At 52.2% G+C, this 15,895-nt stretch overlaps 1 protein-coding gene across 1 annotated transcript in view; it reads right to left on the bottom strand.

Annotated features, from left to right (window-relative positions):
• Positions 1-818: 818 nt before the first annotated feature.
• The window catches only part of LOC309685599 (electroneutral sodium bicarbonate exchanger 1-like), a gene marked incomplete at both ends in the record, with an annotated part of 30,026 nt that continues 14,949 nt past the window's right edge, over positions 819-15,895 (bottom strand). Inside the window, 23 exons of the mRNA XM_082501339.1 lie at positions 819-906; positions 1,417-1,514; positions 1,931-2,065; positions 2,167-2,340; positions 3,623-3,691; positions 4,471-4,722; positions 5,319-5,480; positions 5,834-5,947; positions 6,650-6,811; positions 7,695-7,800; positions 7,903-8,148; positions 9,033-9,166; positions 9,301-9,475; positions 9,964-10,055; positions 10,220-10,366; positions 10,804-10,891; positions 11,265-11,422; positions 11,553-11,662; positions 11,809-11,997; positions 12,947-13,107; positions 13,299-13,434; positions 13,838-13,981; positions 14,691-14,772. Coding sequence (XP_082357465.1) covers positions 819-906; positions 1,417-1,514; positions 1,931-2,065; positions 2,167-2,340; positions 3,623-3,691; positions 4,471-4,722; positions 5,319-5,480; positions 5,834-5,947; positions 6,650-6,811; positions 7,695-7,800; positions 7,903-8,148; positions 9,033-9,166; positions 9,301-9,475; positions 9,964-10,055; positions 10,220-10,366; positions 10,804-10,891; positions 11,265-11,422; positions 11,553-11,662; positions 11,809-11,997; positions 12,947-13,107; positions 13,299-13,434; positions 13,838-13,981; positions 14,691-14,772 — 3,222 coding nt within the window. The remainder of the gene's footprint in view (positions 907-1,416; positions 1,515-1,930; positions 2,066-2,166; positions 2,341-3,622; positions 3,692-4,470; positions 4,723-5,318; positions 5,481-5,833; positions 5,948-6,649; positions 6,812-7,694; positions 7,801-7,902; positions 8,149-9,032; positions 9,167-9,300; positions 9,476-9,963; positions 10,056-10,219; positions 10,367-10,803; positions 10,892-11,264; positions 11,423-11,552; positions 11,663-11,808; positions 11,998-12,946; positions 13,108-13,298; positions 13,435-13,837; positions 13,982-14,690; positions 14,773-15,895) is intronic.

Here is a 15,895-nt window from a genome sequence, read left to right as displayed (position 1 = left end):
AGTGTAAAACTGGAGCGCAGGGAGCAAATGCTTTTCCTTCGCCTCGGCCCAACCGCTCGGGCGCTCCGCGCTGCCCCGCCACGGAGGGCATCCCTCTCCTGCCAGGGAGAGACAGAAGGGCAAACTGAAGGCAGGACCCCAAACCAGACCCGAGAACCTGGTCGCGATGAAGAAGAAAGTGGAGAATGCGTCACATACAACAGAAACATTCAGAGTTTATTTTTGGGGAACAAAAAAAAAAAGAGAAACAGAAGAGGAGGAGTGAGATATTAAAAAAATGGCACTGAACGATGAAGCAGTAGCAGTCCCTCTACCGCTACAAAACGGCAACAACCCACACACGAACACACGGAGGCGGAACACCACCGAACTCCCACTGACTGTCATGTGCACCTCAGTTTGCTGCTCTGGAGAGAGGGAATGCCTGAAGCACACCAAGGACAGCTGAAACCATCGCCATGGCTTAAAGGGGAATCCTCCAACTGGAAAACAAAATAAAAGCGGTTTCTGCCCATGTCTGCGTGGGCACATCCCCGAGTCACGTTCTCACGCCTCTCCTTCAAAGTCAAGATTCCTAAACATGAAAACTGGAGTTGGGGGGAGGGAGGAGAGAGAAAAGGAGGGAGAGCGTCATCAGTGGGGCTGTTGTCCCGCTCATGGGACCGCGCCGGCAGAGAGGAGCTGGTTCGTGTGCCGCAGCCCTCGCCGCTTGCTCAGCATTGCCGGCAAAAAAAAAAAAAGCCGTAGGCACGTGCCACCGCTCGCAAAGTAGCACGGCCACGTTCCCACGAGATCCTTTACCTCTTTCCTCCCCAGATTCAGACTGTTTCCGTGCTCATAGTGAGAGCCTTCCACATGGGTGTTTTCGACACCTCATTCGAGATATTAATCTCCGAAGGATCAGTCCTGCAATAAATATTTGAGACAGCAATCCGTGACTGCGGGAACTGACGCCACCCAGCGCATCAGCACCAGCAAGAGGAACAGGGGGGAGGAGAACCAAAGCTGAGCATAAGCACAGCGGGTTGGGCGGGATGAGGAGGTTTGGAAGGCGAGCCGGAGAGCCGCAGAGCTACAGCTCTGTGCAAAGGCTCTGCACAGAATCCCAGACTGGTCAGGGCTGGAAGGGCCCTCTGGAGCTCACCCAGTCCCACCCCCGCCAGAGCAAGGGCACCTACAGCAGTGGCACAGGACACCTCCAGGCGGGTTTGGAATGGCTCCTGAGTGGGAGACTCCCCCACCTCTCTGGGCAGCCTGTGCCAGCACTCTGCCGCCCGCCCTGCCCATAAATTTGCTCTTCCCACCAAGCTGAGTGCATGGCGCTGGGATGCTCAGCAAAGATAAACGTGGAGAAAATTCTGCCAACCCCCTTCAGGCTGATCTTGCCGGGGGTCCTGCTGCTTGGTGGGGCTTTACCTGTCGCTGCTTGGCTTTGGGATATCCGCGCTGCTGGTCTTGCCCAGCTGCAGCCGAACGGAGTTTGCAGCAGCAGCTTCCATCATCTCCTGGGACTCCTGACATAAAAAGGGACAAATCAAAGTTGTCTGTCTATGATCGAAGTGGAGATAAACTAAACACCCAGCAAAACTCACGTGCTGCCCTCTCCTTCTGACCTTCTGTTAGCGCAGCCGGGGAAAGACCTTTCACTCCAAACATTTTGGGGGGGGGTTAAAACCACCCTTACGAGCAAATCTTTCCATCATAATTATAATGTTGATTATAAATGGCACCTTTAAAAATTATACCGCTATTCAAGTGTTAAGCACACTGCTAATTTAAAAACAAGGTTATGATGCGGGATCCAGGCTGTCAGGATCTCTTTCTATTGAGTTCGGATCTTCCCCCAACATTTCAAAAGAAGCTGTGACGGAAAGAGGCAATCTCAGAGCCCGAGGGAGACATCCACCCCCGAGCACCCAGCAAGCATCACCTCTTCTTCTTTGGCTTCATTTTTGGCATCGGACAACTTCTTCCTGCTTTCTGGCATAAGGTCATCCAAAAAGCTGAGCTCTCGCTTTGAGAAGCAGAAGTCCATCACTTTCCGGACAAACACGAGAGCCAAAACCTTCACAAAATAAGAAGGAAGAGGGGGTTGAGGTGTGAGATGATGCTACGTCTCACTCCGACGCTGCAAACGTCCCGCTGCAGAGCGGCACCGGCTCTTACCATCATGGGAAAGATGATGGCAGCACGGGACACCTTGATGGCCCAGAGCAGGACGAGGCAGATGAGCTGGATCACGGTGAAGAAATGCACCTTCCGCAAGGGAACGTGCCGCAGGTAGATGAAATCCGGCTGGTGTTTTGCCGGCATCCAAAAGAGCTTCAAGCGGTCGAAGAACTGCAAAATAAAAGCGGAAAAGTTACCCCTTGGGGCTGCAGAAAGTTTCCGGCCCTGTTGGGACGTGGAAGGAGTTTTCAGGATCTCGCGTGCAGTGAGAAATCCTGGATCCCATTTTGTTCCTCCCAGGAGCAGCACCCGTTTTCCCTTTGCTCCATCTATAAACCAGTGTGTCCATGAGAGCTGCCCACCAAATTGCAATTATTCCACGTCCTTCTATTATAGAATCACAGAAGGGTTTAGGTTGGAAGGGACCTCGAAGATCATCCAGTCCCACCCCCTGCCTTGGGCAGGGACACCTCCCACCAGCCCAGGTTGCTCCAAGCCCCGTCCAACCTGGCCTTGAACACCTCCAGGGATGGGGCAGCCACAGATTCTCAGGGCAACCTGCGCTGGTGCCTCACCACCCTCACAGGGAAAAATTTCTCCCCGATATCTCATCTCAATCTGCCCTCTGTCAGTGTCAAACCATCCCCCCTCGTTCCATTGCTCCCCTCCCTCATCCAGAGTCCCTCCCCAACTCTCCTGGAGCCCCTTTAGGCACTGGCAGGGGCTCTGAGGACTCCCCGGAGCCTTCTCTTCTCCGGTCTGAACCCCCCACCTCTCCCAGACTGTCCTCCCAGCAGAGGGGCTCCAGCCCTCCCAGCAGCTCCAGGGCCTCCTCTGCCCCCGCTCCACCAGGTCCATGGCTCTCCTGTGCTGTGGCCCCAGAGTTGGAGGCAGCACTGCAGGGGGTCTCCCCAGAGCAGAGCACAGCAGAGGGCACAATCCCCCCCTCGCCCTGCTGGCCACACTGCTGATGCAGCCCAGGATGCGGTCGGCCTTCTGGGCTGTGATCGCGCATTGCCGGCTCACGGTGAGCTTCTCATCAGTCCGCACCCCCAGGTCCTTCTCCTCATACCGTCTCCCCCTCCCCCTCCCTGTTCTTCTATAAAAGTATATGTTTAATATATTCTATTCTTCTGTTTGTTATTTGGCATTTCTCAGCCCACTCAATCCCCCAGTGAGGATTCCCACCGGCAGTAGAAATCGCCTTCGCTTTGCACTGAATTCCCCCATTTTCACCACACCAAACACTGCCCTGTCCCAAACCGTGACGCAGAGCGCGCTGAACTTGCCTGGTCCTCCCGCCCTACGTACCTCCTGTGCCCCCACCAATCTTTTCCTTATACAAAATACTTTCACTGCCTGCTTTTGGGGAGGTTTTCTCCCACACCACTGCTTTTTTCCTGCTTCTCTGGAGATGACACAGCAGGGAGCTGCACGCTGTAAGAGTCCGTACCTGAATCCCTCTGAGCGACGACACACCCATGTAGAGAAAGACACCGTAAAGCACAGGCATGGGTATAAACTGGGAAATTAAAAAAAAAAGAATGCAATAATTAATTTTTTTAATTGCTTTTTCAGTATTACTGCTCTCTTCTAGAGGCACTGCCTAAAATTGCCTAAAGCTTTCCAGTTTCCACAGGCTTAGAGATGTTTCAGCTCTCAACCCGTAGAGGTTTTGTGCGTGCGAGTGAGTGAGTGTATGCTCTGCTTTAGGCAGAGCATTTAGTTACGTTTCATTAGAATACTCCTGTTTTCCTGAAAGGTTGGAGGAAAATAGGACATTTCACCCATGAAACTGTACGCCACGTTCTGTGACGGCAGAAGAACATTTCTACACATTTTTGTGGCAACACGCAAAAGCGAAGTGCCTCCTTTTAGCCTAGAGCTGCGGTGACTTTGTGGGAGGAGCACACAAGGAAGCCCACGGGGATGATTTTGGTGTGTTTAGCTACTGGGAAAGGCTGTTGGGAGGCATTTGGGGGAGCCAATTGCATCCCATAAGGTGCTGCCTGCTTGAAAGACAGCAGTGTACTGGTCTGAATCCGCTTCGTCGTAACCCATAAACACAGGTGGGCCTGAGAGACACCTGGGAATTAAAGCAGTTGTCCTCCTCACTTGCCTCGAGGACACCAAACTGGTGGAAAGGGTAACTGAGGCTGGTTCCCACCATGGGCCAAGCCTCAAGGTTTGGGATCGCCTCCTCCTCTGCTCCACACCTACTCAGGCCTGGAGGGAGGGGATGGTTTTTGTATAACCTCCAAAAAGCTCACGCTCGTTGGGCGTTTTGCATTTTCCTCTTACCTTTAACACCGAAGTGAAGAAGACAGAGCAGCCCATGAGCACAAAGACCATCAAGCCGGTGACTCTCTGCTCTCGTATCCCCAGAAACTTGGGTTGTTCTCCTGGAGCTGAGCAGCCAGACTCCACTTTGAGGCTATTGACGTGGGTGATGGACAGGACAGTCGCAGCCACAAACCAGGGCAGCCCCATCACGGAGCACACCCCGAGCATCACGGCCACCATGAAAAGGTCCAGGTGGTACCCGCATCCTTTCTGTGGGCAGCAAAACAAGGAACAGAGCATCCCACAGCACAAGAGCGAGGACAACGTCGCGACTCAGACTCAAACCCTACTTGGGCGCAAGTCACCCTCTTGAAAATTTAAGAGAAGAATTGGCAAAAATAAGGATGGATCCAGTCTTTGCGCAAGCACCTTGCATGAAAATCTGGCAGGAGTTCAGACCAAGTGGATTTGGGAGGTTTGTGCAATAGCTACTTCTCAAACAAACACACAAACAAACAGACTATTTTCATTCATAAAGAAATTTCTACTGTTTGCAAGCAAGATGTGACCCTGAGTTATCCCTGGCAGTGCGTCAAAACAGTTCGTTCCCCCAGCTCCTGCTGGCATTCTGAAACAAAAACACGCTTCTATAGTGCTCGAAAATTAATTTGTTCCTCCAAAAGATTGCTCATCTGAACTGCCCTCGTTTGCTCCCTGTGACATCACTAATCCAGCAGAGCATCCTGCCACACAGCCTGACCTTGTCCCAAACCAACGCCTTCACAAAGCACTTGGCATAGGAGCTTCTCCTCACACCTGCAGCCCAGAGTGGGGTGGGGATGGGGTCAGCTCTTGCAGCCCCTTACCTTCAGCTTGTGCTCCTTCCTGTTGACAATGACAGACGTGATCTGCTGGTCCATGAATATCAAGATGGTGCAGAGCAGAGCTGGGATGGGCGCGGCCAACACTGTCCACCAAGGGTTGGGCCCTATGGGGTTGACCAACCACCCGCGGTCGTCTCTGGTAGGCTGCAACAAAGCCAAACCACACATCAGGATCAACTCCCAGCCCAGCCACTTCACTGGCTTTGATTTTCCTCTCCATCGCTGTGCCGCCTCATCTCCTGGCCCTGCCTTCGTGTCACCCTCTCCTACGGGGTTCAGCAGTGCCAGTGTCCTCGTTGCAAGCACCTATAGATACTTCTGTAGGTATCAAGTTTTGGGGCTGGCGTCTTCTTTCCAGAAGGAAACGATGCATTCGGAGGTGGAAGAGGAGATGGTAACACCACCAGCATCCCCAGACTCAGCCCTGTCCTGTCCCAGCATCACCCTGTGGCATCCCCAAGGGCCGAAAGCGGCTCCACACCAAAACACCCCATTACCTTGAACATGTGGGGGACGTGGAGCTTCGGCGATGGGATCCCAACCAGGAAGTCAATGAGGACCATGACGACGATGGTGAGGAAGACACCAAAGTCACTTACTGTGGACCGTACCTGGGGCAAGAAAGCAGAGCTGAAAGGGACAGCACAAACGGGGCCATACCATGAGATGGAAAAGTTAAAGACATCAACAGCATTAAGGCTGGTTAACAAATTCCCACCACTCTGAGAAGATGCAGCCAAATCCCTCGTTTGGATAGTGTTGCTGTGTTTGTACCTGCAAGATCTGGTGTCAGGCAATAAAAAAAGTTTAATTAGGTGGAAAAGGGTGGTTTAAATTCAAACTTAAAAAAAAAGCCAATAAATATTAAAAAATAACGAAACAGACGTCTGCCACTACAGCTGCACTCACAGCTACAATGGGAATAAGGCACTGAGGCATCATTTGCTCCTCAAAAGGAAGAAACAGTGTCTTTTGTGTCTTTTTCTATGGCAGTTCCTCATTTGAATCAACTTTCCCCTTGGGCACACAAGGTGAAAAAAACCACAAATGAAAATACAACAAACAACCAACTTTGGAAGACCGATTTCCCACTGCCTGGGGAAAAAACCACTCCGGGGCAGGTCACGAGGCAGGTGGGAAACACTACGATCATTTTGCACTCCTGGAAATGAGTGAGAGACATCCAAGTTTGGCCTTCAAGGTCCAATATTTCCCAGTTTGACCAAGCGGTGGCAAACACTGCTTAGTGCTCCGGGAAAGCCATTTTGGGAAATGAGTGTGGAGACTGCTGCTGGCCACCGTCTTATACCTACTCTGGTCGGGAAGTAGCGGCTGGTTTTAAACTTCTTCAATAAGCCCGACAGGACAAAGGTGGAGAAGAAGAGGATGCAGCACCAGAAGAGGACATCGGGCGTGTAGGGGCCATCGTGTCCACAGGCAGGTCCACGAAACTCTCCATGCAAATACCGACATTCCTGGGGAAACAGAGCATCAGGACACAAAGGTAGTGCACATGCGTCAAGGAAACCTCGGATAACTAGGGGGTTTGGAGGATCTTGCTCCAAGATCTGTGACCTCGGGACTGCTGCAGCTAGCGGAGATTTATATTTAACGATCAACAGCAGCTGAATAAGTGACACATGGAACTACACAGACAGCGGAGAGAGGAGATGTGATGGGACACTGTACCACAGACCTATGGCACATTCTCTGCTTGAACAGCAGGTAACCGTGGCTGAAGAAGACACCAGAGGGGAAGGAAACACTGGGAACTCTTGGGGAGAGTGAAAGAGGGAACGGGGAAGGAGGGCTAAGACAACAGTGACAGGAAAGGAGAAGAGACAAATTGTCCCTTCCCAGGGGCGGGCTCACAGGACACGGCCAAGGGGGGTGAAGATGTCCATAAGAGCATCCCACCCTGTGCCTGAGCTCTGCTTCCAGCAACAATGGCCCAAGGGGCTGCTCAGACATGCAAGTTTATGCACGTACCTTCAGACAGCGCTGAGTAAGAAAGCAAGGCCTGGAGTTACTAGGAACCAATGAAGGAAGCTAATTACAGCCTTCAAGCATGAACTTAAGTCCTCCAACTTCTCCAATAACCAAAGCACCCACTGAACCTTGCTCCCAGACAGAACCGCTGTCCTGAGGATAACAGTTATTGCCCACCATGTCGGGGATGAGGTGGACTCTCCTTCCCAGGCCCAAGGAGGTTAAACACACTGAAGTAATGACTTTTCAGAGCAGCACTGGCACAAGTTGAAGCCCACCATCACCTGAAGGGCTCTGAGCTTTGCACCAGGCCAGTGCCCCTGGACCCCGCGGCCGCGGCACGAGGAAGCAGTGACTCGGGGCACTTACAGTCACCGTGAGGTTCTCCCAGGTGATGCCAGACACATTGATCTTGTTGCTCTCCCAGAACTGCAGGGTTTCGTTGCTGGGATGGGTCGGTGCCTCACACTTACAGCTGGGAGGAGAGAAGCCAAGACAGGGGTGAGGGGAAGGCGATGGAGGTGCAGCCCTGAGCTCCTGCCAAGGGGCAGCGGCACTTTAGGAGGAAGAAACCCACTAGGAGATGGTGAGGAAGTCCAGCTTGCTGTGCGTGTGCACAGGGTAGGTCTCTCGCAGGTGACTCAGCTTCTCCAGAGCCTCATAGATGAAGATGATGCAGATGAGGGAGGCGAAGGCTTCTTCGGTGAAGCGGGTGATGTAGCACACCAAAGAGCTAGCATCAGTGGCCACCAGCACTATGCAGAAGAAGGCGGTCCACAGACCAATGCATGCCCGGAGAGAGAGATAAGAGAGCGCGTAGTCCCTGGGAAAGCAAAAGAAAACGCAGGGTGGAGAGGGCAGCAAGAGACTCCGAGCCGTGCCTTCCTTCGGGGAAAGTCGGCAGCAATTCAGGAGCGTGTCAAGGCTGCGGATGGTGAATGCAGTTTCCGGTCCTACGACAGACAGTCTCGGGGCTGCGGCACAGGGTGTGGGCCCGCAGGAGGAGAGGCTAATTAATCCTTATTTAACAATGACCTTGTGTTAATGCCTCGGAGGCTAATTGAGGTCAGGTCCCTGTTGTGGAAGGTGGTGTTCTCCCACATCACCCCGATGCCCTAACAGCGAAACCGGCTGGGTTTGCACCCAGTTACCTGCTGCCAGCAAGTTGGGGCTTCATAATAAATTTAATTGCAATAAGGGGGTTAATCTCCCATCACAGTTGCCACAACAAAAAGACTGTCATGGAAAATATCCATTTCGCCTGAAAAGCTCCTGCTTTCTCAAAAATCATCAAAACATTGGACCAGAAAACTCTTTGGATATGTGGGTAAAATATATTTCCACTTCCAGCAAAAATCATGCAAAAAAGTGCCCGAGTTTGTACTGAGAGGAAAGCAAATCTTCCCTCATTCCCAAACCAGAGTCATTTGTCTCATCTTCCCTGTGCAGCCCAGCTCGGGCATCCACATCCTTGTGGTTTCTCCTCCTCCTGCTCTTTCACTTTAACCCTAAAAAACCCGAACCACCCATCCATCCTTCAGAGACTGAGGGCTCCTGCACCGTCACATACTAAAGCAGCAGCGCGTGATGTCTGTGACACAGAAGACAACTTAAATCTACCAACTACCACTAAGAAAAACATCCTTTCTCCATCCCTGCCTTCTTCCAAAGGCGCTCGCAGCACCTGGCCGCAGCAGCCAGCCTTACTTGCAGAATTTGTAGAGGATCTTCTCGAACATGAGGACGGGGCCGGTGCTGCCGAGGATGGTGAGAGGTTGGCCAGCAAAGAGGGAATACACCACGCCGGTCATGGATGCGCCCAGCAGCGACTCCATGGCACTCTGTCCGGGGAAGAGAGGCAGCAGTGAGTAATTAAATCATTAGGGGGAAAAAAACAAGTGCAAATTCACTGCAGCAAGGACTTTTGCATGAGTTTTGTCCTCCCCCGTGCCACCCAACAGAGAGAGGTGCTCACTATGTGGCCGTTGGTCGCCTCCCCCAGCAGTCCCCCGAAGGTGATGATGGGGGACATGCAGGCACAGTAGAGGAAGAGGAAGGACGCCAGACACTGCAGGCTCAGACCATCCCGAAAGTCACTCCAGAACCAGGGGGCTTTTCGCTTCACATCCCGGATCAAACCGCCAAAGAGCCTGGAGGAAGGAAAAAAAAAAAAAACAACATTTTCGTGGAAGACAGCGTTAAATTTTCTTGGCTGAGGAAGGACAATCACAAGCACAGAGTAACTTCCGTTGCTAAAAAGAAGTCTCCTTCTCCCATTTTAGCCCCAGTAGAAACTGAGGCATACAAAAAACCCCTCCAACAAAAAGAAAAGGAGACCAAACCTGAGAGCCCACCCCCTCTTATTGCAACAGTCCCTCACTTTGAGAAGCAGCAGAGCTCTACCTGGAGGTACTTACACATCTGCTTCCACCCCAAAGCAAGAAAACCTCTGTGCAACCACACTGCAGCTGAGCCCAGCTGCCCAAATCTCCCACCCACCCAGCCCAGGGGACCAAGCTGGGAACCTGGAGCCCCTTCACTGACCCAGTTAACCCCAAAACTCTGCTAGAAGGGAGGTGCGCACTCAGATTTTAGGGGCAAACAGAAAAACACCCCACCAAACTATTTCAGTTCACACCTTCCTGTCCGCTCCAGTTCAGGACCGCTGTGTTTCTCCGGCTTGCTGTGAGAAGCGCTGTCATCAAGACCTTCTGGCACCTTCCTTTTTTCCTGTTAAAATGGAAATAAGATAAAGATATGTCTTTGCAGCCACTGGCTTGTTTTGCTTTTTGGGCTGGGTACGTGACCTGTGAATTTGGGCCCCTGAGCAGCACCCCCAGCCGTGCTGCCCTCCTGCCCGTCCCCATTGTGCCTCCTTCTGCCGCAGCACCCACCTGCGAAGGGACGTTTTTCGGGGGCTCAATTCGGATGGAGGGATCCCACTCTCCTGGTGGCAAAACCATGACCTGATCCAGAAACTCATCGATGCCAGCCACCAGGTCAGCCCGGTTCTTGGCTTTATAGGCAACGTCGTGGAAAACCTGCCGTAGGAGACAACCCGGTGAGAGGATGACCCATCTCGGATGTCCTAACCTGTGCAATAAGCTCTTGGCTAAATGCAAGGTCATTTCCCCCAAATCGCCTGTTGGAAGTGGCAGGAAATATTCCCCCAAAGGAAAAATCTGTGCATCACAGTATTTGTAACCATCTCCACCAGGCTCCCGTCCCCCATGGCACACCACAGCCTTCTGCTTCAAGAGGAGAAGTTTCACTGGCCCTGGCAATGCCACCACTGGGGACAGCATGCTGGGGACCCTGGGGAGAAGGATGAGGCGCGGGCTGCAGCCCAGGTGGGATTTTAGCCTCCTGCAGGCAGCTAACAGGGACAACAAACCCTCTTCCTCACTACTACAGAGACAGGAAGAGGTGAAGAAAGCCCCAAAAAAATGACCCGGCGATATCTCTTATCTCGTCACACCTCATCCGTCATGATAGTAGCCATGGACCTGCCGATCTCGTGGTACTGATGGGCTTTTCCTCCTGGTCCAAGCAAAACAAACAGGAACCTAGGCAAGAAAACCAAAATGAGAGAGAAGAACATGGCCTCACTCAAAGGGCACCCAAGGAAATCCCTGGGAGCTCCCACCCCAGAGCGTGGCTCCAGGGGGGACGTGTAGGCTCACCGACTCCGGTGATGAATTTGAAACGCATCAAAACCAAACGCAAATTTGAGTTTTGGGCAAACTTTCATTAAAATTGGCCAATGGGTTTAAAAGCTCCAGCAGGGAAGGGAGAAATGAAAGCACGGAGATGTGGGTGGGAGAAACCTGCTTGCTCCCACTGGCCGTGTTCCCCTGGGACGCCCAACTGATGCATGAATTTGGTGTTTTGTTGTGGTGGGTTTTTTTTAAATAAAAACTTTGCGCTTCTCATTCAGACCTCGTTGGGATGGGAACTTCCGTCATGCCCGAGAGGAGGACAGCTGGGGTCAGGCGGACAAATGCCACGATGGGCTGGCGAAGGAAATCCAGCTCTCCTACGAGCACGTTGCACGCTTCAGCCCCGGTGGGAATTTTCTTCATGAAGCGCAGCTCCGCCTGGGCACGACAAGGGATTTTCAGCCATTACCCCAAAAGCAAAGCCCACAGCACTCTGCAGAACACTCTGCAGCCAAGTTTGCAAGAGCAAATCTGGCCTAAAAGCGTAAGAAAGCTACGAGTGTCTCACCTTGCTTAGATCCATTGCATTGGTGTCACGGTTCACCCCATTTTTAGCTTCTGCAGTGGTGGGAGATGGATGAGGAATGAGTGTTTGGGTTGGGAGGAGAAAGAAAGACACTGAGAAAGACAGGCAAGGAGCAATCGGGACACTTCTCCTTTGCCGGGAGAAGTCTAATGGGGCCAAAGCCCTGCAGAAACCTTCACCTGGTGCCAAAGCCTGGCAGAAACCCTCACCGGGTACCAAACCCTGCAGGAACCCTCACCTGGCTTGTCGAGGGGATGCACATCTAACTGCTTCTTGCTCATGTCAGCAAATGAGCAGACGATGGGGAGAAGGTTGTTTCTTTTCTTCGCGTTCTGATGGTGATGCTTCTTCAAAAGCACTTCTCGAACTTTCACCCGCATGCGCTCATCAAACCCCGCGGACTGCTCTTGCTGGCCCAGGATCATATCTGGAGATGGCAACGGGAAACGAAGCCGTCAGAGCAGAAAGTCCCCAAGCCCCGACCCCTCAAGCCCCCGGCGAAGGCTGCACCACGCAGGATAACCTAACGAGGGCTCAGCCTTGCTTAGCAAGACGTTTTAACGCAGTTCAGCCTTTGCAGCGAAAGGAAGAATTCTCTTTTGCTAAAAGCCATCATCAAAGTGCTTATTCATCACTCCGCTCAGATAATTATTCCCAATCCTAGATAATGACATTTTTTTGCCCAATCTGGCGTTTCTAGACAGACTCTCTAGACTCGACACATTTCAACAAATTATAAGCAATCTCTAGCACAGGCTTTCCCAGAGTTTCCTTTGCCCATCGACTGCAATTTGCCAAACACAGGGAGAAACGTGCTAATAACGGCTCCGATTTCTCCAGCTCTTGCAAGGGCTGAATGGAGACCTGCCAGTCAAAGATAATTTCTCCAAAGCCGCTTTTTCAATTAACTTCAATTATCTTCCCCACAGAAATATGCTGCTTGGTCACCTGCCATATAAACTCTGCCTTTAAAGCTCTTAAATCCTGGATGTTAAGGCAATAGGAAAAAAACAAAACAAACAACGGGAGGAAACAGCTTGTAGTAAGTAGCTTATTTAAGGAGGTTCAGCTCTTACGCAGACTCCATGTTTCTGAGAGCAGCCTGCCAAGCCCTGACACTCCTTTCTGGCCAGAGAATATTCTCTAATCGCCTCTCTGACCCCACAAATTGCTTTCAAAAGGCTCCCATACTGGGAGAAAAAGCTGATGTGACTGTTGTACACCCAGTCTACATCCAAAAAGCAACCCACGATTTAAAAACACCGCGCGACTTCTGGAAAAGGATGTGCCATTGGGGCAGGGTTTGATACGGGAGTGAAGGGCACCGCGGCAAATTGAGCTCAGCCGTTCCCGGCGGGACACAGCGTGCTCAGTACCTGCGATCTCTTCGATGCTGTTGGCACAAACGTCCAGCAGCACCATCCCGTTGCTGATGCAGCTCCGCAGCTCAAAGAGGCTGTGCAAGGACAGCGTGGCCACGTAGGGCTTGCTCCAGCGCTCGCCACCATCTTCCACGTCCTCCTCAAACTTCAGCCACCTGCGGACATTGGGCACGATCAGCCCCGTTGCAAGAAAACAGCCTCAGCTCTGCAACCCCTTCGGTGCAGCTACGGGGCGGCAAGAGGAGAAGGCTCCGCGCATCGGCACCTGCAGCTGCAAAAGCTTCGCGTTCCAGAGAGCGGAAGGCAGAGCCCACGGCCGCCACTGCAGCCGGCGGCAGGGATTTACCTTGCCGTTTCCTTCCACTCGGCATCTTCACCCGCCTTCAGGAAGATCTCATCCAGCTCGGTGAACAAGTGGTGGGGAACATGCTGCTCGTCCTCCTCGGTGCTGAGGATGAACTGCACCCGCTGGGATGGGGTGTCTGGGGGCAGAAGATAAATCCCGTTACCACACCTGCATTCGACCCGTCACGCTCACACGCAAAGTGGCCATCGATCGGCACCAGTTCAGCCCTAAATATTGGGCTAGCCCCTCTCCCCCAGGTCTGGCCAGGCTTGCACAGAGCCACGGAGAAGGAGAAGCATCTATTGCACCTCTGCATAAGGACGGGCCACTTTCCTTCCCCACGTTTCCATTTTTAAAGGCAGGATCCCTCTACGGAAGACCAGCCTCAATCCATTATGCCTTCAACTGCCTCCCAAATAATGCCACTTTCCCTCAGAAGAACAGCAAACCACACAAATCAGCCACACAGACCTGCTTGCAGAGGACCCCGGCACCCACGCAGCCCCGAGAAGGCTCGTGAACACTGCGGCGGGACTTACAGTGGTAGCCCTGCTCCATTGGGGCACAGTCCTTCTCCCGTTCCTTCTTCCGATGCTTCTGGCGGTGGGGTCGGTGGTGCCGGTGGCGCCGGTGGCTTTGCCTCACCAGCGGCATCCGCACGCCCACGGACAGGGTGCGGTGGCCTGCGAAAAAAGCAGTGTTCGCATCACTCTCGATATTGCGGAGATGGTTGACGCCGCTGCCACGATTAAACCAGCGCATCCATCCCAGGAGGAAACACCAACTTCTCTTCATTTTAGTTTCACTGCATCCCTGAATGTCAGAGACATCCTTTTTTCCAAGCCTGTTTTACTCTAACTTTGCAACAACAGAGCAACAACAAGCGATGGCTCCGGGTCACCTAAAAGTGCCCTGAAAGTATCAACCCTTGTCTAAAATTCCAGCTTTGGCTGGACAACACTCAGACCTGCTCATTAAGCAGCCGCAGAAGGTAATTATTTTTAAAATCTTTGTACGGCACAAGGCAACAAGAGGAGATCCAATCAGTCCTGTGATAATGAAGTCTGGAACAAAAAAAAAAGAAAATCACAGCCCTGTGTCTGCAGCCATCAAATTATTCTCCTGACCTCTCCAAGCCAAGAGCAGCCTCTGAGAAAACAAGCTGGGAACTACCAAGCTCTGTGGCCAACGCTCACACCGCAGATGCCATGGGGGCTTTTTCCCCTCTGTCTAAAAGCCATAATATTAAAACAATGTGAAAATAACTGTGCTTGTTTATTTAGAAGCACGCCACGTTTCGCTGCAGGTGATGCATACGCTGAGCACAGGACGCAGCAGGGACTTAGCGCGACGGAAAAACGCGTGGGGCTGGTGGCACCTCTCCCGACTCACCTTCCAGCTCCTCCTTCTCATAGTGAATAGTGACAGCGGTGCTCGTTCTTCCCTGGTCAATCACCGCCTCCTCGTCGTGTCTCTGTTTAGTGAGGAGAAGAAGATACAAGTTGGGACCAGGTGAGGAGAGCTCCCTTACGTCCTCCCAGTCATCACCCATCCCTGCGGCCACGTGAGCCCAAGAGCATCACACCTCTGCGTGTCTCCTCCTCCAGGCACAGCCCTAAAAACACGGACTTGGAGGTTTTTATTCCCATACCCAAATAAAACCACCTGTAATGTCACCTGTATTGTATATACCGTGAGTCTGGAAGGATTTACTAAAAGGGGAGACAGTTGAGTGTTTCAAACCAAAACCAAACCTCCTGCTTCGTTCTTGTGGTTCCTTTCGAAAAATTAAAATTAAAAAAGGGATTTCCAAACTGGGGGTGGAGTGGGGTGGGGGAACCCAACTCCACACTTTTGAGCACAGCCAGTTTCATTCTCCAAAAGTGATACCTGCAGGACTCACTAGATGGCACTTGGCCACAAGACATGGCCACCATCAACCTCCAAAGGCCCTCAAGAACCTGCAAGGGTGAAGCTTCGACTTCAGCCCAACCAGGCTCGGGCTTCTCTTGCTGCAAGCCTGCTTTCCACACAAAACTGCGTTTTTCTCCTCAAAAGAAAAGCCAAAGACTAACAGCTAATGCCCTCCTTGGCTGAAATACCACTGCCAGCGCTGCACAAAGAGCATCTGTGCCTTAAAAGCTGAAGGAGAATTACAGGCGTTCTCTTCTCCCCTTGCCCCTGTGCTGGGGAAGGGCATCACCGGGATCACCACACTCAAAGAAATAAAAACCCAACCACGTCTCACACTCGAGTCGCAACTGCAACTTTGAAAGGGCCTCCAGGAAACACTTCTCTTTAGAGAAGAGCAAAACACCAGAAATCTGCTTTTTATCCCCCAAATCCCTGCTTCGACTGAATGGCATCATCTGCTGCCGCGCAGCAGCGACACTCGGGAAGCTCACACCTCCCGCTCACCAGTTAATTTAATGAGCAAAAGAAACAAACGTTCCCATCTGGGAATGAGTTTTTTCTGGCCCCCGAGTACTAATTTCAAAGCCGACTTGCTGCGACCTCCCCGCCACCTCCCGGCACTCGCCCGCGTCACCCGGCAGCCGGATTATGACGCGCCTGTGGCTTTCCCGTCCTCTCTCCCA

Source organism: Vanellus vanellus, assembly GCF_965231255.1.
Source record: "Vanellus vanellus genome assembly, contig: HAP1_SCAFFOLD_132, whole genome shotgun sequence".
Lineage (NCBI taxonomy): Eukaryota > Metazoa > Chordata > Aves > Charadriiformes > Charadriidae > Vanellus > Vanellus vanellus.
This window is presented reverse-complemented; position numbering and strand designations above follow the sequence as displayed.